At 43.7% G+C, this 27,299-nt stretch overlaps 2 protein-coding genes across 5 annotated transcripts in view; one reads left to right on the top strand and one right to left on the bottom strand.

The window, feature by feature from the left end:
* The window catches only part of MOB3B (MOB kinase activator 3B), a 193,305-nt gene extending 169,301 nt beyond the window's left edge, over positions 1–24,004 (bottom strand). The window contains exon 1 of one of the 4 annotated variants that reach the window (XM_053296808.1): positions 23,665–24,004. The gene's annotated coding sequence lies outside the window, so the exon portion shown is untranslated. Of the gene's footprint in view, positions 1–21,705; positions 22,667–23,355; positions 23,517–23,664 lie in introns of those variants that run through there. The other 3 variants (XM_053296810.1, XM_053296811.1, XM_053296809.1) reach the window with 3 other exon arrangements.
* Positions 3,856–4,437, top strand: IFNK (interferon kappa). Its single transcript, XM_053293085.1, has one exon. The coding sequence runs from the start codon at positions 3,856–3,858 to the stop codon at positions 4,435–4,437; it is 582 nt and encodes a 193-aa protein (XP_053149060.1).
* Positions 24,005–27,299: the final 3,295 nt, after the last annotated feature.

The raw sequence follows: 27,299 nt of genomic DNA on the forward strand, positions 1-27,299 counted from the left end.
AAGACAATTCAGAAGAACAGCTCCTTCATGCGATAAAGGGATGCTCTGAGAGTGCATTGGAACATCCTCCACTGATGTCATGGAGTGCTCTTGGCACAACCCAATCATCACATGTGCTGGATTAGCCCTCTGTGGATTAGACATTGAAGAGGGAAATCCAAAATGCTGTATTACTAAACATGTACTGCACTGCACCCCATTCAAGAATGAACTTAAGATCTATGTGAATTAGTTAAGTTTTAGATTCCACACTATACACTCGAACATCTATAAAAGGTATGGCCAACAATGTCATTTGAGGGCAGCTTTCTCAGAACTGACTAGCTTGCTTTCTGATGAGCAACTAGGACTTGTTAACTATGCCAACTCGTGGAGGAATTTGTTAATGGCTCAGTTCATACAATCATCACAGGAACATCCACATGAGCGTTTCCACTATAATAGATTGCTTCCAGAGTGTATGAAACATGCACACAGCATTAGTCAGAATGTCAGGAAGAAGGACTTAATTCTGAGCAAATATGCATAGGATTGTATGAACCTATTCACCCTTTAGGGAGATGTATGGGATGCAATCTTGGATTCCATGATGTATGCTTAAATCTCATTTAGATCAGTCTATACACAACTATAAGCAGAATGGCAGTCAGGAACCACGGTCCACTTACGTACATAAAACTGCATACATAAAGGGATTTTCCCACCAACATGCAGAGCATTTCACTTCATGGAAGGAAAAGGAAAGCCCTAATTCATGCACAGATCTGGATTATGTCAGGTCTTGACAAATGTTCATTCGATCTAGGAGTCGGCCCAAACATTTACAGTAGGAGCCAGAACAGTGACGTTGTTAGGGGAAGCCTAGGGGCACAGGTCCTCAATGTTTTGAGGGCAGTGTTCCCTCTAAGGTGTGCACTTGTGCGCACTCACACATTTTTTAATGTCCGCTAAGTTAATTTTATTTCCCGCTCAGGTTTAATCAAGGCCCACTTTGAATGCATGTGTGCACACTCTGCCTTGATACTGCTGCCCAGAACAAAATTCATTCCGCACACAGACGGAAAAAATGAGAGAGAACACTGTTTGGGGGATGCCCCTTTACAGCCACTGCAAGGATGGCAGTAGAGAAGATAAACAGAGCATCATCAGGCAAGTGAAAAGTGAGCAGGGAAGTGGTGGCAGGTGTGTGCGCCACTTCCGGCTGGTTTTTTGCATGCTGGGCAGCAGTGCGCTGTTTAGTTCTGCTCAGGGGTGGGGGACAATGGAGCAAGGGAGAACGACAATCACTGGGCCCCCAGGGCAACCTCTTGCGCCCTCCCTCACCCAACCGTTGAACAAAGCGCTTGCCAGCTGGAAGCACGAGGTGTGCCCCTCTCCTCCACAGCCACTGTTTCACTGAAAGGCTGGCTGGGGCTTCTTTCCCTGCCTTGCTCCTAGTGAGGCAGAGCAGAGGAAATCCCAGCCAGTCAGCGTTTCAATGAAATGCTGACTGGGGAAGATTGAGAGAGGATCTGAATAGATCCTCTCCCAGGTAGAGGCACCCCTCATCCCCCACGTCAATGTCAGATTCAGGGGCCATGGCCAGTACCTGTGGAGTTTCTCCAGTCAGTGGTTTGTTCCATCGCTGACAGGGAGCTCCTTTCTCTGCCTTGGGGCAATGAACTGCTGACTGGAGAATCTCCACAGATTCCCCACAGATTCTCACTACTCATGTAACAAAAACCTCTTACAGGGGGAATCGCCAGCAGGACCTTGCCTCCCCCTCCACCACCACCAACGCATTCTCTAAACCCCTGGTTCCACTGTTTCCATCAAGGCGCCAGCAATGGCAAAGACCACCCCTCGCGGTGGTGCAGGAGCCCACGCCACGGAGGAACATTAAAAATAAGGTTTAAAAATGTTGCAGAGCCTATGAGGCCATGAAGGTATGGGCCCATGCCCTGGATCCTTTGGGGGTGTAGCAACACCCAAGCCAGACAATGGACAACTGGCAAAATTGCTGGACTTAGTGATGGGCATTGTGGAGAGCGGAGATAGGGTAAATGAGCTTCTCTTTGTCCCCCTTTACAAGTAATATACTTTAAACAGAAACAGGGCTGTCTGGGATAGACAAAGATTTTATTAAAGAACGCTACTCTAAATATTGTAGTCTAGGCACCATGGTTACATTTCTAGGTGCCATGACTCCCTGGTGCCTAAGATTTGTCAAGCCCTGGACTATGTTCATGAGGTTTGTACACTATTCCTATCCCATATAGCCATGATTTCTCTTTGAAGGGTAGCAAAGTCACCATAAGGAAAAGGAAAGAAAGGAAAGGGGGGGGGAAGGAAAAAAATACAGTGGAAGTGCAAAATGGACTTTACCGGCCAGGAACTGAAATCTCACAAATAAGTCTTGAGCAACAATAACTCAGCTGGCCGTCTCCTCTAATAAATAATTTTGGAACTACTGCTATATGGGAAGCACAGAAGGATACCAAAATAAAAAGATCACTCTAAAACCTAGATGCCAAAGAGAAGGACATTGGAAGCTAGTCACTAAAAATATAACCTTAAACTAGTTGAGAATAATAACAAGTTGTTCTAGGAAGAACTAATTTGCCTACTTTCCTTTCATTATCTCTATAACTGTACCAAATTTGGTTCAGAACAGTTAGATGGTCCACAAGTTAGCCCACTTGCGCCTCAAACGTTCATGTCTCTGCCATCTGGGATTGGGGTAGATGACATCATCAGAAACTATGCCATTGGGACATTCCTTTGTATCCCTACAGATTTAGCAAATTTGGTTCAAATCAGTTAGGCGGTTCACAAGTAATTCCAATTGCACCTCAAAAGTTTACGCATCTACCATCTTGAATCAAGGTGGATGACATCATCACAAACTATGCCACTGAGGTATACCTGTGTGTCACTCACTTGGGACATTGGGGCATCCCTATGTGTCGATACAGCTGTAGCAAATTTGGTTCAAATCGGTTAGGCGGTTGATTCATTGATTGATTTCTATACCGCCCTTCCAAAAATGGCTCAGGGCGGTTTACACAAAAGAAAAGAAAGAAAGAAAGAAAGAAAGAAAGAAAGAAAGAAAGAAAGAAAGAAAGAAAGAAAGAAGGATCCCTGTCCACAAAGGGCTCACAATCTAAAAAGAAACATAAGATAGACACCAGCAACAGTCACTAGAGATACTGTGCGGGGGGGAGGGGGGAGTGGTGGTTTCACAAGTTAGCCCACTTGTGCCTCAAAAGTTTATGCATCTGCCATCTTGAACTGGGGTGGATGACATCATCACAAACTACGCCATTGAGGTGTCCCTATGTGTCGCTACAACTGTACCTGATTTGGTTCATATTGGTCCAGGCGTTGCAAAGTTGATGGGGCGGGGGGCACACATGGACGGACACAGACACGGAATGCTGAGTGATCTCATAAGCTTACTGGAAAGTAGGCTAAAAATTATTCAAATAAGAAAGTTTTAAAGAACTAGCCTTAGTAAAGAAAAAAATCACATTGTGTTTTAGATGAGGGAAAATATGAAATAAATTTTCCATCCGACTATACTATGGTATAGAATAGGACACTTTAAGTCCTAAGTTTTATTTAAATATCCTAGTTTGTACAGGAAGGTAGTTTTTAAAAGTCCCACAGATTAATTAAAAGTACTAACAGAAACTGAAAGTAACCAAGGATGTGCCTCAAGTCATTTAGAGTCTGGAAGAGAAGGAATAAATCATATTATGATTAATACACCTATTAAATACATCAAGTTAGAAGGATGACAGGTATCTATAGGAGTTGCCCAGGTATATTTAAAGGGGCTCTAGGAAACAAGATAGCTCTAACAACTTGATCAGCATGGCCACCACCAGTCATGACTTCAGATTCCACCTTTGCTTCATGCTGGCGCTCTTTGGCAAATTTGCACATTCCAGACAACTCTCCCTTTCCAAATGTCCCAAGCTTCACATCCAGTGGAACCAACTGATCCAAACCAACTTGCACCATCTCTGCAGGATGAGTGGACAATTTCCTCCACAATGTGGATTTGAAACAACAGACTTGCAGTTTCCTCTGTTAGTTCTCAACACTAATGACCACAACAGTCCAACTATCGTCCACGAGATCCTCCAACAGATCTTCTGCTTTCTTTCCAAAGACCATCCCTGGAACTCAACATGCATTGAGAAATTACAGACTGGTCTTCACGAGCAAATTACAGAACTTGAGACATGTCTGGGTACAGCGGAGATGCAGAAGGGACTAATGAACTATGAAAATACAGCATCATATTCCTCCATTCTGCAAGTGAAAAAATACTTCCAAAGAATGAACAGTTTCTTAACAGATGAGCAACACAGCCAGTGTGCTTGGGAGGAGATCCGTTTAGAAATGAAAAGATGCTTTCTGCTAATAACCCAGCTTCTCAAAAAGCTTTAAGTAAGGTACTGTAATTTTTAATGTAATATATCCCTATATAAAAGGTTTAGAGTAATGGAACATATTCTACTACTGTAGAGCTATCATAGGTAAGAACCACTGAGAAATTCTTCTGTACAAGTCTCACTGAAATGAGTGCAAGTCCCACAAAAGTTAAAAGGATTTTGTATTACAGAAGTTCCTAGAGGTCTTGTCCTTGTATTAAGACCTAGAAAGTTCAAGATGCTCAACGGAAACTATCACAAATGGAGTGGTTTCCACAAAGCTGAACACTTATTTAGATTATTACTCTCTTTTTTTAAGCGTACGCAAGAAATATCACGACAATATGCATTCTGCAAAGTATGTTTTGCAGAATGCAAAACATGCCTTGGGGTTGTCTTTTAACGAAAGGCGGTATATAAATACAACAATAAATTTTAAAAAATGTTCTTTAAAGACTGCAGATTATATCAGATGATGTACTGTGAAGGCTTAGTGAAATCTAGCTCTAAAATACAGGTAGGCACATGGAACTTAGTAAGATGTTCTCTCAGCCAGCACACTAGATACATTTTTTTTTGTTTTACACTATATTCTGAATATTTACTAATTTGTTGGCTTTATTTCTGTACAACACAGAGGATTGGGGGGAAATGAACTTTGGATTCCATCAAGAAAAAAATATATAGGGTTTTTTGTTTGGTTTTTTGTTTGTTTGTTTTTTGCATTTACAAGCAGGGTTTTAAAATTTGCACTGGCAAAAAACAACACCACCCCAATTATACTATTAAGTATTTATTTTTATGAATAGCCTGGTTGAAAAGAAAATCTTAATTTAATACAAATATATGTTTTAAAGCCTATACCTGTCTTTTAAAACTGAATGATGACTATCTATCAAACATACAAAGTTCCAGGCTGCTTATATATATAACTCAGAACTCAGATATTTCAGGGGGACTCAGATATTTCATAACTCAGATATTTCAGGGAGAAATATCCTACTACTGAGATTAAAGGTAAAGGTAAAGTTGTGCCGTCAAGTCGGTGTCGACTCCTGGTGACCACAGAGCCATGTGGTTTTCTTTCGTAGAATACAGGAGGGAGATTAGGCATTATAAATGAAATAATGTATCACATATTATAGTTGTTATTTTGTGCTTCCTACTGAATTCAGGGACTAGCACTAGGATATGGAAAATGCCATTCTAAGTCTCACTCGATCATTCACTTGAGCCTATATAGGTGATCTTCTATTCCTATTTCATGCCCTCTCAACTGCTCAAGCTCTTCAATGTTTACAGTTCTCAAATTATGGATATTTATTATTATTGTACTAAGCAAGCAACACTAACTTTTACATCTCACCTCATGGAGAAATACTGGTTGTCATCCAGACTAAGTTAAATTACTCGACAATACTACTCAGGAGTTAATCTAAAGGACTAAATTTCAACAAGACTTCAGTCAAGTAATTTAGTCAGGATGTCAGCCACTGTTCTGTCTGTTTTTCTCTTGGTAATTACCATCTCTTGCTTGCGGAAGGTTCTGGACACATTATAGTCTAAGTCTGCATATTTACTCAGAAGTAACTTAAAAGATGCCAACAAAAGTTTTTTTAAAAATATCTTTTTATTATTTTCCCAAGACAACAGAAATATAAGAAGGACACAGAAAGAGAAAAAAAAGATAAAAGTAACTTCGCAGTTACCGTACATTAACATCTCTTGAACATCTCATAATTACATACCTCAATCAGGAATTTAACAGCCCTCCGTTATCAACCCTCAAAAAAAACCCCAACACCCTTAAACCAAGTATAAATGCTTTTTAATACATAGTTTTCATAAAAGCTTGTTAATACATAAAACAACAATACAAATTCTGAAAGTCTTGGTGGTGTAAAAGCTTACAAAGGCTAGTTAACAACAAATACTCTCATAAGTGCCCTCGGTATTAGAAGTCCTCAGATATGTCTTGACTATGTAATAATGTCCTTGGTCCTTTCAATTCCTGGTACAGACATGTTTTGATCTATGGTCTTCCTCAGTGACATCTTCCATACAGCATTTATACAGGAGGACTATGTAACCCCAATTTGTTGTTTACTAGACTTTGTAAGCTGCTTGTTTTATGTATTTACAAGCCTTTATGAAAATGTTTATGTATTAAAAAGCTTTTGTTGGTAACTTAAGTATTTATGTGGATAAAGTATTGTGAATCGTTTATCAGAATTTCAATATACACATATATAATTCTAAGGAGGACTGAAATTATGTATATGGAATTCCAAGAAGCCTTGGAAGGGTTTAGAATGGGCCCTGCTAGTGATTCTGTTGGATGCTCTGGTGTAAACATAGAATAATGAATTCTCTAGAGCAGTTGATACAATTGCTCCTAAGTGTCCAACCTGCTTCAAAATTAGACCCGTGGTAACTGGAAGAACTATGGGAGCTGAAGCAGCGAGGTAGATGACTAGAGAGTAAGCATGAATCCAACATATGACAATACAGAGCATATTTAAAGATCTATGCTCTGGCAGTGCGGGCGGCAAAGAAGCAATTCTTCTCTGCGCACATTGCTTCCACAAATTCACATCCAGCTGAGTTGTACAGGGTTTTGAGGAAGCTACTATGTGCACCCCTCCCCCTTGAAGTTTAATTTTTAACTACCAGTCACTCGCTGTTACATTTTCAATGACTTTTTCGTGGATATAATCTCATTTTCGGGCTGAACTGGATTCCACAGTCGCTGCAGAGTCTACTGTGGAGGTGACCAGGAACTCCTCTTAACTGGTCACTTTCAGTTTGTGACTCTGGAGGATGTGGACAAACTGCTCTGGACTGTATATCCTACAACCCATTCTCTTGAGCCTTGTCCAACTTGGCTGATCTCATCTGAAAATCATATTATCAGAGAAGGTCTGGTAAATATTATAAAGGCTTCTCTGAGGGAGGGCAGGATGCTTCCTTGCCTTAAGGAGGCTATTATTAGATTTTATTTGAAGAAACCCGCATTGGATCCCTCAGAGTTGACTAATTACAGACCTATTTCCAATCTTGTATGGTTGGGCAAGATGATTGAGTGGGTGGTGGCCTCTCAGCTCCAAGCAGTTTTGGCTGATACAGATTATCATCCCTGAGCCATTTTTGGAAGGGCAGTACATCAATCAATCAATCAATCAATCAAATAAATAAATAAAATAATCTAGACCCATTTCAAACCAGCTTTCGAGAGGGCTATGGGGTTGAGACTGCCTTGGTCAGCCTTATGGATGATCTCCAACTGGCTACTAACGGAGCAACTGTGACTCTGCTGATACTTTTGGATCTCTCGGCAGTTTTTGATATCATCAGCCATATATCCTTCTGGATCGGCTCTTGAAGATGGGACTAGTTGGCACTGTTTTATAGGATCTCCATTCCTACCTTTCTGGTAGATTCCAGATGGTGTCGCTTGGGGACTGCTGTTCTGGAAAGCGAGAACTAAAGTTCCACAAGGCTCCATACTGTTTCCAATGCTCTTTAACAATTACATGAAATAGCTGGGGGAGATCATCAGGAGGTTTGGTGCAGGGTGTTATTAATATCCTGATGACACCCAAATCTATTTCTCCATATCTACCTCATAAGGAAATGGCATCACTTCCCTAAGTGACTGCCTAGAGGCAGTAATGTGCTGGATGAGGGATAACTGAAGTTGAATCCAAATATGATTGAGGTACTGCCTGTTGGGGGTCAGGACCCAAGAGATGGTTTAGAAGTGGATGGGATTACAGTCCCCCAAAAGAACAAGTACCTAGCTTGGGAGTGTTCCTGGATCCAAAACTCTCTCTGGCTTCTCAGGATGAGGCAGTGGCCAGAAGCGCTTTTTATCAGCTTTGGCCGATACGTCAGCTTCGCCCATTTCTGGAGGTAAATGACCTTAAAACAGTGGCGTATATGCTGGTAATCTCTAGGTTTGACAACTGTAATGCACTATGTGGGGCTGCCTTTGCACATAGTCTAGAAACTACAATTGGTACAGCAAATGCGGCTGCGATACTAGTCTCTGGGGCAACTCTAAGGGACCGTATAACACCAATTTTAAAAGAACTGCACTGGCTGCTATGTTTCTAAGTGAAATACAAAGGGCTGGTTATTACCTATAAAGCCCTCAACAGATTGGATCCAAGGTACTTAAGAGAGTACCTTCTTCGACATGAACCCTGCTGCCAATTAATATCATCCGGGGAGGTCTGGTTACAGTTGTCACCAGCTCATTTGGTGGTGACTTGGGACCAGGCCTTCTCTGTGGCTGTCCAAGGGCTTTGGAATATTCTGTCAAAATAAGAGCACCTCTATCTCTGATTGCTTTTAGAAAGACCCTCAAGACACACCTGTTTTTGCAGGCTTTAAACTGAAATTAATTTTAAACTGTTTGGTTTTATCCTATGGAATTGTTTAAACTTATTTATTATGTGAAATTGTTTAATTAATTTATCATATAAATTAATTAAATTATCATATAAATTACATGGTTTGATATGTGTATCTCTAGGCAGTGCACACAATTTAAAACAAATATAAAACAGAGTAAAAACAATTAAAACAACTTCACAGAATAAAAAGGTTAAATCAATTTCATAGGATAAAAACAAACAGTTTAAAATCAAAATTCATTAAAATTTTATATAAAAATACTAGATACTGACCAAAAATGATATTGTTAATATAGGAGTTTTTCCTCATCATCTACAGTTTTCTAGTTTCATTTGGATCAGGCTTTTTCCATGTTTGTTAAGTTACTCAGAAGTAATTCCTGCTTTGTTCAACAAGACTTACTTCCAAATAAATGTGCATAGGATTGCAGCCTTAACCCTGTCAACAAGCCCTCATGGTTAGTACCTGCATAGCAACTGACTAGAGATACAAATGGAAATCGATCTTTTGTCTTTAAGACCACCTAATCCTGATGTGCCAGAAGCATCTGGACTGCATGACCAAAGGTTTTGAATTATGCTCCCATGTCATACATAGTTGCAAACCAGTATGTTTTAATATTATAGTAACCAGTTAGCATGCATGCATATTTGGGAAATATTTTAATTTCAAGATGGAAATTCATTAAACCCTTTCGACTATATTTATGTTTATCAGAAAGCTATTTACAGGTGAAACTTGGAAAATTAGAATATCGTGCAAAAGTCCATTAATTTCAGTAATGCAAATTAAAAGGTGAAACTGATATATGAGACAGACGCATTACATGCAAAGCGAGATAAGTCAAGCCTTAATTTGTTATAATTGTGATGATCATGGCGTACAGCTCATGAAAACCCCAAATCCACAATCCCAGAAAATCAGAATATTACATGGAACCAAGAAGACAAGGATTGTAGAATAGAACAATATCGGACCTCTGAAAAGTATAAGCATGCATATGTATTCAGTACTTGGTTTGGGCCCCTTTTGCAGCAATTACTGCCTCAATGCGGCGTGGCATGGATGCTATCAGCCTGTGGCACTGATGAGGTATTATGGAAGACCAGGATGCTTCATTAGCGGCCTTCAGCTCTTCTGCATTGTTTGGTCTCATGTCTCTCATCCTTCTCTTGGCAATGCCCCATAGATTCTCTATGGGGTCAGGTCAGGCGAGTTTGCTGGCCAATCAAGCACAGTACACTGTATACTTTTCAGAGGTCCGATATTGTTCTATTCTACAATCCTTGTCTTCTTGGTTCCATGTAATATTCTAATTTTCTGAGATTGTGGATTTGGGGTTTTCATGAGCTGTACGCCATGATCATCACAATTATAACAAATTAAGGCTTGACTTATCTCGCTTTGCATGTAATGCGTCTGTCTCATATATCAGTTTCACCTTTTAATTTGCATTACTGAAATTAATGGACTTTTGCACGATATTCTAATTTTCCAAGTTTCACCTGTATATTCATATTTATTTGAAACACTTATTCCCTTAAATAAATCACTTATTTTCCCTTAAAACACTTTTAAGTTTAAAAATGTCCAAGTTAACATACAGCAAATGTTAAGAACAACCCAATCAAAGACAAAAACAAGAATAAAATAAACTCTTAAATGTTTAAGTTTTGACTAAACTAAACATTAGATTTAAGAAGCAGCAGATATTTACAGTTAAATTCATCTCCACAGAGTCAGAGTTTTTAAAAACCATCAAATCAAGTCGTCAACAACCTCAAGAGAAAGGCCTTACAAGAGGACAAAAAAAATCCAGGGGCAGGCAAGACAAGGCTCCCTGGGCAGGGAGTTCCACAGCCTAATATATTATTTCCCTTTTGTGTTCCTTGCCCTAAACTTTTCTTTTTCTTCTAGGAATAGGTTAAAGATGCCCCCATCTATCTGTTCATTCAGAATTCAAGCAACCTCATGGAACACGGCCTTCCAAACTCATCCACATTCGGAGGAGGAGGACTAACTTACATTCTGCTGTTGGTAATTTTGACAGTCTTGCATTTACAGGTCAACCTCAGAAGAGCAAAGCCCAAACATACATGTTGGTCAACCATATAATCTTTTCACCATTTAAAACATTAATGATTATGTGTGATCAGTAAGTATTTACATAACACTCTCAACATGCAAAATACTTTAGAATCCTTGGCAAATTTAACTTTACAACAAACACAATAGGCCAGTTCTTATTAGCTAGGTATTTCTCCACGCCCCACCACCACTGCCGTTCTACACTGTAGCAGTATTGCTGTCAAGAGATGGAACTAATAAAAGTCTCTAAGCAAGAAACTGTGGGTACAGAGCGAGAGGAGAGCAATCCCTGGGAAGGAAGCTGCGAACAGGTACCAGGAACCAGAGGATGCAGGGACTTGGAAGAAAGTCCTCGTAAAGAATTGGGTCCATACACACGAGAACATGCTGGTTAGGAAATCTTACTAGGAACATCTCCGACAAGCAACGCTCATTACCAAAAATTCCATTCTGAAATCACTTGTGCTTTTAGCAATATTAGCAACTTTTCTTACTAAGAGTGTATTTCATAATTATAATATGCTATTTTCTTGAAAAAGCTTAAAGAAAGGTAATCATTCTATGATGTCACAGTGCTTGAAAAAATAAAAAAGAATACAACATTCTTTTTTATTTGAGGGCTAAGCAGTTATTCTATTATTTCATACTTTTACCAGATTGTCCTAGAATGACCTGAAGGCATATGAGAGTTCTACTGCAGGAGCTAGGCATGTCTGGTCATGATTGCTGACTAAGTGAAATCTTTCCTGTGGACCATATGTAAGCCACTTTGAATGCTTTGGAAGAACAGTCAGGCACAAACTTCATACATAAATCTAAGTAAAAGCAAAAAGTTCAAAATATCGCCAAAATGCTACACACAAGGAGAGGAAGTTGGCTGTCATGGCAGCCGGGGGCTGGAATGAGAGCAGAGAGCAGGAGCACGTGGTGGCTGGAGGCAGGAGCGGCAGCACAGGCTGTGGGTAAGCAAGTGGGGGATGGCCATCAGGGATTGGACACAAGCTCTCTCTGCCCTTGTTACACCACGGCATCACGGAATTCAAGGTGGCACAGGGCTCCCACATAGTCCCCCGTTCAGGCACAGAACAGACCTAAGCCTGCTTAACTGGAGTTCTGTTGTGGAAACAGATACTGGGTAAAAGGTTTTTTAAAATGACTAAAAGAAGTAGCAATATTAAATGAAGAAAACATTCAATAAGAATCAAGAAATGGAAACAGGGCTGCCTGGGACAAATAAATATCTTATTAAAGAACTCTTCTTTCATTGACGAGGCACCGTGGGTCCCTGACCCCTGGGATTTGTCAAGCCCTGTCCTAAAACTGTGCCATGCTTTAGACTTTTGAATAATTCTCCTATTCATGTTTTTACATTTTAACACCTTCCGAACAAGGGATATATGTCATGTTGTACACTGAGGAAATGCTGTTTATTGTTTGCACTCAAATTATAGAAATACTTTCATTGATTAGAAAATTTGACTTATACAAAAACAAGTTTGTGGCAAATTGGGCAATGAAACAACTCAGACGATGGCTGGAGCGATGCTGGAGGAAGAGTCATGATGAATCCGAGCAAACATAGGTCAGAGCCAACTTTAGGGACTACTTCGTGGCGGTGGGGGTGGCGAAGAAACATTTTTTCTCCACTTCCATTGCATCTGTTCAGTGCAGACCAGCAGAGCTGTTCTGTGCAGCAAAGGTATTGCTCCACACATCTGCCCCCCGCCAAGCAATGGGGGAGGAACCATCTACAGCCTGTGGTGATCAATGTGTGTGTCACTTTGTAGATAGAGACGCTCACATCCATGCTGATTTGGACTCCAGGGTTTTGGCAGTTCCAGCACACATGCCTCGGGTACCATCTGGTCCTACTGTGTTGGACCAGATTCTTTTCAGTTAGTGCAGCCTGAGGATGTGGACAAGATCCTGGGCAGTGTGTGGGCAACATTGTTCACTCTTGACCCTTGCTTGCCCTTCATGGTTAATAAAATCTGCCAGGGATTTTTATGCAGATGGTTGGAGGCTATAATAAATGCATCATTAAGGGAGGACAAGGTATCACCATGCCTCAAGGAGCGATGGCAATACCATTACTAAAATATAAGCCCACCCTTGGTTCCTCCAACCTGGACAACGAGAGACATGTTCCTAAACTTCCCTTTTGGGGCAAGGTGATAGAGTCTGTGGTGGCGTCCCAGCCACAGAGGATTTTTAATGATATGGATTATCTAGACCCCTTTGAATCTGGTTTTCTTCTTGGATAGGGGACTGAAACTGCCTTGGTCGCTCTAGAGGATTATCCACACCAGGAGCTTGACAAAGGAGTGTGTCCCTGTTGGTTCTGTTGGACCTCTCAACAGCATTCAATACCATCAACCATGATGTCCTTCTGGGCCGCTTCTTGGTTTGGAGGTACTGCTTTGGAGTGGCTTCGGTCCTTTCTCAGAGGGAGGGTCCAGAAGGTGGTACTGGGGGACTGCTGAGGGGATTCAACTGTTTCTGGATGGGGTTGCACTCCCCTTGAAAAAGTAGGTGCACAGCTTGGAGGTATTGCTGGACCTGGCTCTGCTTTTGGAAGCTCAGGTGGAGGTGGTGAGCAGGGCTGCCTTTGCACAGCTTCGGTGTGCCAGCTGCACCCCTTTCTCAAAAAGGCAGATCTGGCCACATTTACCCATGCCTTAGTCACATTACGGCTGGATTATTGTAACACGCTCTACCTAAGTCTGCCCTTTGAAGAATATTCAGAAACTGCAGAGAGAGCAAAATACAGCAGCTAGGACTTTATCTGGAACTGCCCACTGGGATTATATTACACCCATTTTGAAAGAGCTACATTGGTTGCCAATTTGTTTCCAGATCCAATTCAAGATGCTCATTTTGATCTTTAAAGCCCTTAACGGTTTGGGCCCTGGATATCTGAGGGACTGCCTGCTCCCAAGGGTTTCTGCCCACTTGACAAGGTCATTGGAGGGGGCTCAGCTCTATGTCACGACAATGAGGGAGATCCAGCTGTTGTGAACACAGGACAAGGCCTTCTCAGTTATTGCCCCCAGACTTTGGAATGCTCTCTCGGTGGGCATCCGCTCCTCAGTCTCCATCACAGTTTTTAGAAAGCAAGTGAAATCTTGGATATTTACCCAGGCTTTCATATGAGGGTTGTTTTTGTTGCTGCTGCTATGTATTGTATGATCTCATTGCATACGCTTTTTAAACTTTATTTATATTTGTATTTTTATATTCCAATTTAATATTTTATTGTGTAACTGTTTTATAATGTTTTAAATGTTTTGTAGACCACCTTGAGATTGAAAGGTGGTATAAAAATCTAACAATAATAAATAAATAAATAAATAAATAAATAAATAAATAAATAAAATGTTTAGTGCCTTGCTCTTATCTGATCATTTGCAGCCAAGTGGTTATCAAAATCTTTGGTGCTTACCTCTTAGAGCTCTCTTAAATAGGTCTTCTAACTGGGATAATAACCCTTTTAACTCACTTTATTATTTGGCTTGTTTGCATAATCTTTACTGGTTAGTAGGAGGCTAAAAAAAAGCTGAAAATAATAAGAGGTGTTCTTAGATAACCAAGGAATACTTTCCTTTGTTGGGAGAAGAGGACCATTATCTCAGGTATCAAGGGGGTAGGGAATGGAACAGGCAGCTGCTATCTCCTGCTAATTCAGGATAGCAATAGCACTTACATTTATATACCACTCTATAGCTTGAAGCTCTCTAAGCGGTTTACAATGATTTAGCATATTGCCCCCCAACATTCTGGGTACTCATTTTACCGACCTCGGAAGGATGGAAGGCTGAGTCAACCTTGAGCCCTTGGTCAGGATCGAACTTGCAACCTTCTGGTTACATGGCGGCAGTTTTACCACTGCGCCACCAGGGGCTTGATAAATCATCCCCACAAGGGGATGATAAACTTAATCCAACATACTGGGACATTTTAAATTAGAAGAGCAGCCCCTCACTGCCATGCTTTAACTTCCGCACTTTGCATCCTCCAACTGGAGAAGGCTGCAACTGCAGCCAAGAAGAAGAACTGTTGCCATTTCTAATGCTAAATGGCATGATCTATAGGATGAAAGATATAATTTAATGCAGGCCTACTCAAACTGTGACCTATCAAGTTAAAGTAGCACACCAGGGGCTCCACAAAGCTCTTTAATTCTCACGCCTGAGACTGCAAAGCGAGGGTGGGGAAGAATTTAAAGCTGCATACCAATCACAATGTTGGTTTGGTGGGAGGCATTCCATTTTCGGGGACTCCAGGAGCCCTATTCACATGGTCTTGAGCACAGCAACGCTCATGCTTACAGCTGGGGAAGTGGAGAGGAAATCCTTCTCCGGAGCGGCCACTCAGCCCCTCCTGCTGGACGTTCATGATTAGGGTGTCGTTCGTGTAAAGAGGGAAGCGCCATAACCATGATGGCCGGCTCTTCCGTAAGCAGCAGCCTCAGGCGACTCACTTCACCCAATAACATGTGAACAGGGCTACGGTTTGCACGCCTCGTTCAGGACAAGTTCCAAACTAGACTAATCTGGGATGGGAAATCCTTGGAGTTGGCTATACATGGCAATATGGAACTCTAAGTGTGGCCTGCTTCCACAGTTCCTTGCTGTTAGTCTCTGCCTCTCCTCCAAACCATTTCCCCTCCCCTTGGTTGCTGGCCAATCACCCCACTCCCCTGGTTTTTAAACACAACACACACTCCTGTGCATTTCATGTTTAAAATGCACAGCAACTGACATGGCAGTTCTGAATCAGGAGAGAGAAAGCACTTCCCTCAGATGAGCCGCATGCGATCGACTTCTTTTTGACAGCATGCTATCACCGCTTAGCATAGCAGTATTATTAAATTATTGCATGCTCTCCCACTTGCCTATGTAAAGCTGCAGATAACACTAACCCCTTCCCCTTTATAAGTATAGACCCCTTCAATTATATTTGCGAAAGCAAAAGGAAAGTGCCTGGCAAAATCAGGGAAGTGGGGGGGGGGGTGTTTGCTGAACAGGTTTTCCAAAGGCTGGGCAAAGGAGGGAGAGATTTTCATGCCACACGTAGCTGTTTGCCCTTCCTCATGGCTAGTAGAAGCAATCTATACTGCACTACATTCGAGGTGGTATAATTATCACCCCTGCTAACAGGGCAAAGAGGTGGGAGCTTTCTTCTAAGTAGCAGGGGGAGACGGTTAGCAGACAGCCTGCTACCCCGCTCACCTTCTTTCCATTGTCCCCTATTGGGATCAAGGCTAAACATGGCAGCAGGGCCAGCAGAGAGACTTAGCATTTTAATGTCTGGAAAATTGTGTCTTACGAAGGGTTAAAATGGCCACAGGAGTAAAAATTTGTCCAGTGGAGAATCCACGTGAAAAAGAGAGGCTCTCACTGCTGAGTAAGCTGCATCCTTAGGGGAGCATGGCATTCAAGGCCTCGCAAGCCAAACAAAGCAATCCACTAGCAGGAACCCTTTTTTGAGTGTGCAGATTGGAGGGAGTAGTAGAGTCCTATAGTTTTGGTCGTCCATTGAATGGGCACCGGCCCAATGCCTCTTCAGCCCCATCATCTGGACCTGAAAATACTTCAAGTTTTCTAGCCGATAAATTTACCCCCTAAGCTAGCACATCCTGCTAGCACTCCACCAGTCACAATCCCTTCCTGTTAGAGCTGAAATCAATACTCTTCTGAGCTCTGCTGGAACACTGGATCACGGGATCCAGAATCCTGAGAAACCTTAGCCTGGAGTGTGCCTTGTTCAGGACACCTGTACTGTCTTGGCCGTTTCAGACCCTTGAGTTTCTGGGAACCTTCTCAGTAGTGGGCATCCATGAAGCCTTATCTTGTGTTTTGATTGTCTGAGAAGGCCAGGACTCCCTGAGCAGACTAGGGATGTGCAAAATGTTTTGAGTTCAAAATGAGCCGTTTTGAATGTTTCAGAACAAAACAAATTTTGTTTTGAGCGTTTCCTCAGAACAAAATTCTCTTCATAGGGCCTGTTTCAAGCTCAGAACAACCCCGCTTCGACTTGAAACGTTTCAAGCGCCATTTAGGAGGGCTGTTTTTCTGGGGAGAACTGGTCTACTGATTGGGGCTGATGGGTAGACCAGTCCACCAAGGAGGGCCAACACACTAAGTCTGGAGAGGAGGCCTGGTCTACCTGCCTCACGTGGCAGGTAGACCAGGCCTCCACTCCGGACTCTGAATGTCGGCTCACCTCAGACTGGTCTACCCACTGTGTGAGGTGGGTAGATCAGGCCTCCACCTGGACTTAGCACAATGGCCCGCCTTGGAGGACTGGTCTACCTGCCAACCCCAATCGGTAGACCAGCTCTCCCCAGAAAAACAAACCTCCAAAATGGCAGTCAAAATACTTGAAACATTTTGAGATTGTTTCGTTGAAACAGTCAGCTTGGCCACAGTTTCAACGAAACGTTCTGAGCATTTTGTGTTTTGTTTCAAGCTCACCCCGCCCCCACAAAAGCAACTGTTTCATGTACACCCCAGATCAGACAACCCAGAGACTAACTCCTCTGATGCTGAGAACCTCCTGAAATGGTCTTACTATGTGCCCCATACTTACTCATACATTGGACTGTCCAGGACCCTTAGCACTCCCCCAGTTTGTTGTGAGCTCACGCAGAAGCAGTCATGGGTCCTATGCTTGCACACACACACACTCCGTCTATCTGTGCCCTCTGCCAGGAATATCTAAAGAGGGATGTGCAGCATTTCTAAAGCATTGCACAAGAGATCAGCAGAACAGGAAAAGTATAGTGTCTCCTTACCTTGAACTTTGTGCTCTTTTCTCTGTCCTTCTTCCTTCCCCCTCCTTGCCCTTGTAATTGTCCCGCTCTTCTCTTTGGTTTACCCAAATAACTGTTTGATTGCATTTAAGTTCTTTGCCTTTTGCCGATGCCAGTGGCCTGTGTTCTTGGCACTGGTTGCCAAATACCTCCATTTCACATTGTGCTTCTGTTGTTTCAATAAACTTTATTTCTGGTTTTCACAAACATTGTCTCTGATTCTGTTGCTTCTCTAGGGGTACTCCGCCTTTGCCCAAACTGATGAGCCTCTGTTACTGCACACTTGTGGCTAATTAACTAATTCCCCCCAACTCAAGCAAAAGCAGTGTTAAAATGATAACCCCTGAATTGTTTTCACAACATTTTATTCAATGACAATGTAGCAGGCAACTGCAAAGTACACTTGCCTGTGTTCAGGTAATTTCCAGACACACCTCCCAGAAAACAAGTAAATGAGTCTGCAAGTTTTGCACCAGGGAGAACAAAGCAGTTCTAACATTGGTGGCGAATCTAAGCTTTACAGTGCATTGATCCATCCTGTTCTTCTAACCAGTAGCAACAAGTGAACTATGCTGAAAGAGCTGCAGCCTCATTCCAGATGCTTGCTCACCAATGCTGACAAGCAGTGGAAGAAAAATGAATTCTCATGTGCTCAGTATAATGTGTGAATAATTGTACCTGCGTACAGATCTGTAGCTGCATACACTGTACACTCGTTGTATGAGTAAATGGACATAACATGTGAAGGGGCTTATATAAACAACAAACAAACAAGACTTATATAAACAACAAACAACCCTCCCTGGCTTCTCCAAGATAGGGCTGAGAGAGATTCCTGCCTGCAACCTTGGAGAAGCCGCTGCCAGTCTGTGAAGACAATACTGAACTAGATAGACCAATGGTCTGACTCAGTATATGGCAGTTTCCTATGTTCCTATATGTGGATAATTTCTAGTAGCCAAGGAGATGTAGTTTTTCACACACAACATAGATTCCAGCTTTATTGCCTTTCTTTCCCCCACCTCCACCCCATTTCATTCCTTTGGGGGGGGGGCAAAGCTTCTGGGACTGCAACAGATTCTTGACATACATAAATTTAGCAAGTAAAGCTATTTTGATCACTTATGCTTATTTACACAATCTATCAAATCGAAATACTTAGAAATTTATATTTAGATATGTACAGTTTGAATAGCTAATTGTTTAATAATGCTGGGTTTTTAAAAAACAGAAAACTAGTTCAACTAGTTGAAAACTGACAGCAGCACACCCCCCCCCACACACAACTGTAAATGGATAACCTATCAGGAAGTACTATGGCGCTTGAAATCCCACTAGTTTCCTCAGTGTTCTAAGTCAGAGACCATTAAATCATAAGAACAGCCCTGCTGCATCAGTCCCAAGGCCCATCTAGTCCAGCATCCTATTTCACACAGTGGTCCACCAGATGCTGCTGGAAGCCTACAGGCAGAAGTTGAGAGCCATGCCCTCCTTTCTGCTGTTACTCCCCTGCAACTGGTACTCAGAGGCATCCTGCCTTTGAGGCTGGAGGTAGCCTATAGCCCTCTGACAAGTAGCGTTATGAAGTTATCCAAACCCCTCTTAAAGCCATCCAGGTTGTTGGCTGTCACCACATCTTGTGGCAGCGAAATCCTGAGCTGTGATGCCTGAAAAGGCAAAATAATGACATCTGCTACTTTAAAAAAGCACCAGATAAAGACAAATAACATCCTTCTGCACAACAAAACCACAGGATTAGTTCTACACACAAGACTTGTGTTTTCAGACTGCATTTGTGATATGTAAAAGCAGACAATTCACGGGTTTTTAACAGTGAACTTAATTCTAAATTACTGGCTGATAGAATGAGGAAAATTACTCAAAGTAGTCTCATTGAAATAAAAGGACAAGTTAGGCACTGCCTAACTTATCCTTTTAACTTCAACGGGACTACTTCGAGTAATTTTCTTATGTCAGTCACTATTATTACACAGCAACATCCATGTACAGTACATGGAATTTCATAAAGGACAAGTGAATTTTAGCCCGTTGAAAAACGGGCGCTAGTAATGCCTTCGGCCCCTGCCGCCTCGGACGCCGCCGCCGCCGCTGAACCGCCCTCCCAGCTGGCGGATCCCACCATTTCTACAGGAAAGAGGAGCTCGCTAGCAGAGCTTCTCTCTCTGCAAAGGCTCTTCTCAAACTGGCGCTTTGAGCGGAAAGGGCGTCCTTTCCGCTCAAAGCGCCAGTTTGAGAAGAGCCTTTGCAGAGAGAGAAGCTCTGCTAGCGAGCTCCTCTTTCCTGTAGAAATGGTGGGATCGGGCAGCTGGGAGGGCAGTTCGGCGGCGGCGTCCGCGATGGCATTTTTTAGGGCCAATTTGGCCCTTAGTAATATGGGGGGGACGGGAATGGTGGGATCGGGCTAGGGCCCCAAGGTTTCCCCCCCGCCCGGCTTTACCGGCGGCGCCAGGCCTCGGCGGCGGCTCCGCCACCACCTCGGCCGGCTTCCCCGCCGCCTCTTCCCCCACCGCCTCTCTCCTTTGTTTGCGGCGGCTGCTTCTGGCCCTGCCGCCGCCTCACCCGCACTCCCACCGCCAGTTGCCCCCCCCGCGGCCACTGCCACCTCTGGCCGTGGCTGGGGCTCCGCCGCCGCCTCGCCCGCACTCTCCTCCCAGCGTGGGCGGCGGCCACTTCTCCTTCTCCCGGCCCCAACATGGCCGCCGGGTCCTGCCGTTCGTGCCTCCCTTGCTCTGTTCTGGGCATGCGCTGCGCACGGATGGACACCAAGCGTTTTATTAGAGAGGATAAGAGAGCAGGTCCCTGCCGCAAGCAGCTTACAGTCCAGATACTGACAGAAAGAAGGCAACAGAGAAAGAGGAGGCAGATGGAAGAAAGGGTAAACAGATGCAGAATATACAGTTATATCAGTTACATGTACTTAGGCTTGGTATAACCTGTAGTCCTCCATATGTTGCTGAACTACAATTCCCATATGTTGCTGAACTACAATTCTACAATTCCCAATTGTGACAATCCCCAGTCACAATAAACTGCAGCTGGGGATGATGGGAGTTGTAGTTCAGCAGGCTCTGGAGTTAGTAACCCCTGGTATAAGCAATAGGGACTATGGGGTTATGACTCTTCATGGAAAAGGTAGGTTTTAAGAAAGGACTTAAGGAAAAAAAGGCACCATATAAGAATTATGGGAGGCAGTTTCAAGTGTACTCAAAGGAGGAAGGAGATGTTCAGCTGAAGACGGTGGAATGACAGTCATGGGCAAGAGTGTAATGACATACAAGAGCTGAGAGATACAGAGGAGTGAGATCATGGAAGGTTTTGAAGGTCAGCTCTGTTGCCAGAACTGCACACACCAAAAAAGTAATTGGCTTGATCAGTTATATGGTGAAGAGTTGGATGGAGCTGGATTTAGGTCCTAAAGCAGGGTAGATAGTGAGTTGGTTCACACTTCAGTTACTTATTCTCAGCCTAACCTATCTCACAGGGTTTTTGTGAATGGTTATGGAAAGGGCATTGATCTGTGACACTCTTCTTAGCTCCTTAGGGGAAGGGTGAGATGAAAATATAATAAGCTGGTGGGGGGGGTTAAATGAAGGCAGAATTTGTATCACAAAAATCTTCAGTCAGTTCTGGCTTCTCTTTTAAAAATGTGCAGGGGAAAATGAGATTCTGGAGAGAGCAAATAAAAGCACAAATACAGGTTAAATTGTTTTTGTAGAAATAGAAAGTAGTGTTATGCTTGTCATATCCACCCTGAACACTGAAATTTCTGCATACACTAATAAAAGGAACAGACTATTAGTAAATCATTTTACAACTCTCTTTCCCCCCCCCAATTAAAATAATTAAGACAATGTCACCCAACACCTATCATGACAAAGCAGCCCTTTTGGTTTTGCCCCATAGAAGCATCAAAAGTGACTAGTTATAAATAAGCACCCTTACTCTGCTTCTCTCTTTCTCAGAATTTCCCTCGGAACCCCTCAAACTGTGCCAAGCTTTTAGCTAATTTTATGACAGGAACGCAAGGCAAGCCAAGCTCCATTCAAGCTAGCCTCTACTCCCTCCATTTATATAACTGTGTGGCATTTCCATTCGTAATGAGCTTTGCCTGAGAGGTGACAAATAGGTCACCAATCCCCAAGCTTTGGCGCAAGGCCGCCTTTTCCCCTCAGCAGCAGTTACAATAGCTGCTCACTGAAGAAAGGGGCTTGGTTTTGAGATTCCCGCCTTGCGGCTACAGAAAGGGGGTGGGAGAGACAGACAGCCAGTGTTGCGAGCAACCCCATTATTCTTCCCTCGTTTCCTGTTCTGCAATGAAAAATCCTCCTCCCCACACCCCTTTGTCGGATAAGACACACTTGTTGACACTCGATCTTATTTTAGGCTTACCTCCCCACAGAGGTAAAGCCCAAACCAAACCTATTCAAAGCAAGGAGACCCAGAACGAGTCAGCAGCATTCTCAATGAGGGGAAATCAGAATACCTTTAACAGAAGCCAGGCAAATCCTTAACACAGGCTAGCCTGCTCACAGCATGGAATAATTCCTCCTCACCTGGGATAAGAAAAATGTGATTTCCCCACCCTCCACTTCCGCCACATTTGCCTTAAGACAGACGCACCATAGCTTTTTAAGCTATTCACCAACAAACAGGAGTTTAACATTCTGCTGCCCCCGTCCCCGCCGCCCCTGTTCTCTTCACCTCCAGATATTTGAGTTTCAAACAACAAAAGCCCTTTCATTGTTTTGTTTCCGTGGGTTTTTTCTTCTTTCTCAAACGCGCATGCCAGGCACTTTTTAAAAGGGCGCACAAACAACTAAAAAGCTCTTCTACTGTCTGTGTAGGCGTCTGTTGTTGAAAACGTCTGTTCTTTCATCCCTGTTAGAGGAATTTTAAGCGAAGGAAGAGCTCTTCTCTCCTAAACTCTTCCACTGCATTGAAGGGAGTGGCTGAAAATCCAGATGTTTGACAGGAGATTTCAGCCAGTTCCCACATCAAAGCTTCAGCTTCCGCAAGAGAAAACACAAGACTTAAATCCGATTTATGGAATGTGTCAATGAATTGCATGTGGTCTTTTAAAAGTGTGTGTGTATAAATACAGAGAGCTCAACTAGCTCTCACAACAAAAGATAAGCCTCGCATAGCACCCCGACCCCCACCCCACCCACTATGCCCAGGTGCTGAATCTCCTCCCTCCCCCAATTCCTTTAAGCTGCAATACCCTCTTCCATGTCCAGATATTACTGGTTCTGGATCAAAATTATGGATCAGAGAGAAGAGCCAAACACATGACTCCAAAGCAAGCGCTCTTAATCTTTTTTTTTTTTGCTCACTCTTGATTCAAATCATCACACAATTCGGAGAGAAGAGGAACAAGAAAATGCAAAGTGTCATATCTAGCAACTTCATACGCATTTTAACTGTACCATAAAAGAATCAACGTTAGGATTCAATGGAATAAATCCCACTGAACTTTTCAGTGGGGCCGACTTCTGTTCTTAGTAAAGAAGCTTAGGAATCCTGCTGGAAGGCTAAAGTCCTAGCTACAGTTACGCCTATGAATTAAATCTACTGAACTCCCACGGGATTTACCTCCGAGTAAACTTGCGTTAGTGAGAGCTGTAATGCTGCTGCTGCAATGATCCACGGAGAGAGCAGAAGAGAAGAGTGCCAACTTTTATTACACATTCTTGCACAATTCAAGATGCGCAATTTTCCCTCCTTCTGCCTCTGCTTCCGAGATATACACACACCTCCGCCGCCCCCCCCCCCGCCCCCACTCCACACTGGGATCTGAAAGCTCCCAAACTGGAGATGTTGGGAAAAGAAAAACAAGCGAGATGCGGCGGGGAAGACAAACGAAGAGCACGATCTCGACGCCGTTGCTCCTTTGGGATTTACCTTCAACCCCGGGACTGGCTGCAGTTTCTCACTCTGTGTCCTTTTCTCTTTCTCTCTACTCCCACTGTCCACAGTTTCTGGACGGAAAAATCCTGTGCAATTCCACGCAGGTCAATTCCAAAGAAAAGACCCCGGTCGATCACAGCCGGCGGGGATGCATACGCACGCCACTCTCCTTTCCTCGTGCCTAGGGGAGGACGGCTTTAAAAAAAAAAAAAAACCCAAACCCGTCTTACACGCAGCACCTCTGCGACATCAACAAACGCCCTGGACTTCGCCAGGACTCTCACTTTACCCGACGGAATCAAGGCAAACCTCCCCTGCTGGACGGTGCTCAGTACTGCAAACCCTCGGCAAAGGCAAAGGCGGCTAGAAGCCCAGGGAACGTCGCTAAAATGTCTAATCTAACCAAAAAAGAAAAGGGGGAGGGGCTGGATTTTTTTTAAAAGCAACACAATCAGCAGTCGTTTGACTGAGATATATAGTTCCCTTCCTTTTTGTTTCACACCGACAGCGTAGTGCTAAGCAGCAGTAAGTCCCATTTATTTCTTAAGGACTTTCTCCATAGGAATGGAAAGGATTGCAGCCTTAGAGCAGAAGTGAAAAGCACTTTGCTGGACGGTTTTATCAGACTCTTAAATACGAAATGTGTCGTGTAGGGGGGCGGGGCAGGGGCAGGGGCAGTAATGGTAGCCTATGCACAGATCTTCCTTAAGACACCTCCAAATCAAAGTTTACTCCTTCGTGGCCCTATGGACTCCTTCTATAAGAGGTGCTTCTGTTCGTGAACGGGCCATGTGTGGACTGTGGATGAATGGGGATACGTAGTGGAAATCTCGTGAGAGTCGTGGAACTCTCGCAATGAACTCTTCCAGAGAGGCAGGGAGCGAAGCAAACTGGCCCAGAAGGTTGCGGGGCAGGTGGCAAGGGGGCAGCGGTGGCGAGTGAGGCAGAGGCAGGAGGAGAAGCAAGCGAGAGGTGGAGGGAGACCCAAGGGAGAGCAAACGCCCAGAAGGTTGCTGGGCGGGTGACAAGGCGGCGGCAGCAGCAGCGAGTGAGACGGAGGCAGGAGGAGAAGCAAGCGAGAGGTGGAGGAAGACCCGAGGGAGAGCAAACTAGCCCAAAATGTTGCGGAGGGGGGGCGGTGAGTGAGGAGGAGGCAGGGGGAGAAGCAAGTGAGAGGTGGAGGGAGACCCGAGGAAAAGCAAACTGGCCCAGAAGGTTGCCGGGCAGATGGCGTGAGGCCGGCGGTGGCGGGCAGCATCGCTGTGCTTGGCCTGGTAGGAAAACGCTGCTGGGCTGGCGGGGGAGAAGAAAAGGTGAGAGCAGGTGGGCGCCAGAGCCACACTGCCGGGAGGAGCCTCGCTATGTAGACGGCAGAGCCACGCCGCGCCCAGCGGGGAAGGAAAGTGCTGCTGGTGGGTGGCGAGGGAAAGGTGAGAGGAGGCGGGCGGCAGCAGGGGAAGGAAAGTGCAGTGACAAACTAGCGGTGCAAATGCTATGCGCGGGTCTGACATGCTTGCAAAGTGGACTCTGGTAAGGATTCCCCTTTACAAGTGTGACAGGACTGGGGTTACCCCCTCCCATCACAACAAACAAAGGTTGGAACCCTGGCTGCTGGTTCCACATGCACAGTGGTCACACAAATGCCTCTGCATATGCCCCTGGTGAGGGGGGCCCACGAGTAAGGTGCCCTTTCACCCAGCCCCAAACCCCCTTTTACATAGGCAATCCTCCTTTGCTTGTAAAGAATCCCCCTTACAAGCAAGACAACCGAACCGGTTTGATCCTAATCAGGCCTGGTTTGGTTAGAACTCAGACTGGCCTCCTCATTTTGGGGACCAGTCTGGTTTGAGCTCAAACCAGGTGGGTTCAAATCAAACCAGGTTTGATGTGAACTGGTTCTGCACACCCATACTCTGTATTGTGTCTTCCTGTTTAGAATTGAGAAAAGTTCTGAAATAAAGACTTGTTCTTAAGTAAGTTCTTTTTCTCTGTCTGAGATAATTTTGGAAATCTATGCCTGAAATTAGAACCTACATCTGATATGATGTGGCTCATTGAGTTAAGGTGAAACTCTGTCAACCATCCATTTTAAATAGAGTTGCCATGCCCTGCTAAATTCTGGATTTCACCTGGATTTGAAGCATCTCACCCCAATTGTTTAGCCCACCCAGATTTGCCCAGATTTTAGCTTTCATTTAAAAAAACAGCAACAGCAGCAAAACAAAAAACAACTAAGCTCTAGCCCTTGTAGAAGCAGAGTTATGGAGCAAAACGTGCTGCCACTATTCTGATCAAAAATCATTTTAAAGCCAATTTACATAATATGCAAATTAGGCACCCAAATTTGGGAAACTAGAATATGGCAACTCTAATTTTAAACAAATCTTTTCCTTCTTCACCATCACACATCTCCTAGTTCACCTGATTGTTTCAGATCCTTTCATGGTGGTATTGAGATAAGATGTTTGCTGCAATCTCCTGAAATAGTTGATGGCTTATCAATTGCTCTCTGGCTCTTTCTGGGGAAAATCTGCCTAAGTGCTCTTAATTCACTCAGAATTGCTCTCGCTCTCTCTGCCAGGTGTGGTAACTCATACTCTGCATTACATCCCCCCAAATTCTTAGGTTTCCAGCCTTTAAAGAAGTGTGGATTTCATGAACCCCTTTCTTCTTCTTCTTCTTACCCTCATGCAATGCAAGTCTTATAAAAAGGTCCTGAGAAGATGAGGGAAAGGCTGCTCAACAGTTCAGGCCAGACTAGGCCCCTCAGGATCTGATAATGTGAGTTCATAGTGTAGACTGCTCTTGAACATAGAGGTGCTACATGAGAGTCAAACTGCCTGTGACTATGGAGGCTTTATTTCCTCAGCATAGTCAAGTGAAGCCTCCATATTCACAACCATTTTGGCTTGGATGTAGAATCCCCATGTTCAAAACAAGAATAGTAGTTTGACATTGGATGGGAATCATTTGTGAAGTTTTCTTGCTGCATTTCTTTTGAGCTTCCTAGCATGAGAGTCCTTGCTTCCAGTCCTAAACATGTTTACTCAGAGAAATAATCCCCAGAGAAATAAGTCTCCTCCCCACTCAAGAAGTTCTATGCTTTTCAGAGGGGCTGGGAAGAAGGAGGAAAGAAAACCCACACTCTTGCCTAGAATCTCTGCTGGTCTCGATTCCTGTGTGTGCTTAGTCAGAAGTTGGTTCCAGTCAAGTCCATGAACTAACTTCTCAGTAAATTATTCTGAGCTTTGCTTCCCCCTTTGGTAGGTGTGAGAAAAAAGAGAGAAAGTGGGCAGTGGCAAAAGTCACAAAAGGAAGAGGAAATGGTTGTAGTGCCCAGGGCTGAAGCCATAATTGAGTGGATGGGTTCAAAGAAACCAGCCCCGCAGCTCCACCCCTCCTGATTTTCTTCATTGTCTCCCTCACTCCACTGGGCCGCTGGGGAGAGGGGCAAACACGGGCCCCCTTTCCTCATCTACACCCCTGGTACTGCCCAAATCCTCATAGTGTCTCCAAATCATTTCTTCTTCTGTCTTCACAAGCCTTAGTGGACAAAATTGCTGATCTGCACCCTTAGTTGATTTTAATTGGTTATTTCAGAGATTTTGAGTACTAATTACTGATCTTTT

Source organism: Hemicordylus capensis, chromosome 2 (genome assembly GCF_027244095.1).
Source record: "Hemicordylus capensis ecotype Gifberg chromosome 2, rHemCap1.1.pri, whole genome shotgun sequence".
Classification (NCBI taxonomy): domain Eukaryota; kingdom Metazoa; phylum Chordata; class Lepidosauria; order Squamata; family Cordylidae; genus Hemicordylus; species Hemicordylus capensis.

What these genes read in the sequence shown, in the direction of transcription:
- IFNK (XM_053293085.1), top strand. Translation starts at nt 3,856, where the DNA reads ATGGCCACCACCAGTCATGACTTCAGATTCCACCTTTGCTTCATGCTG.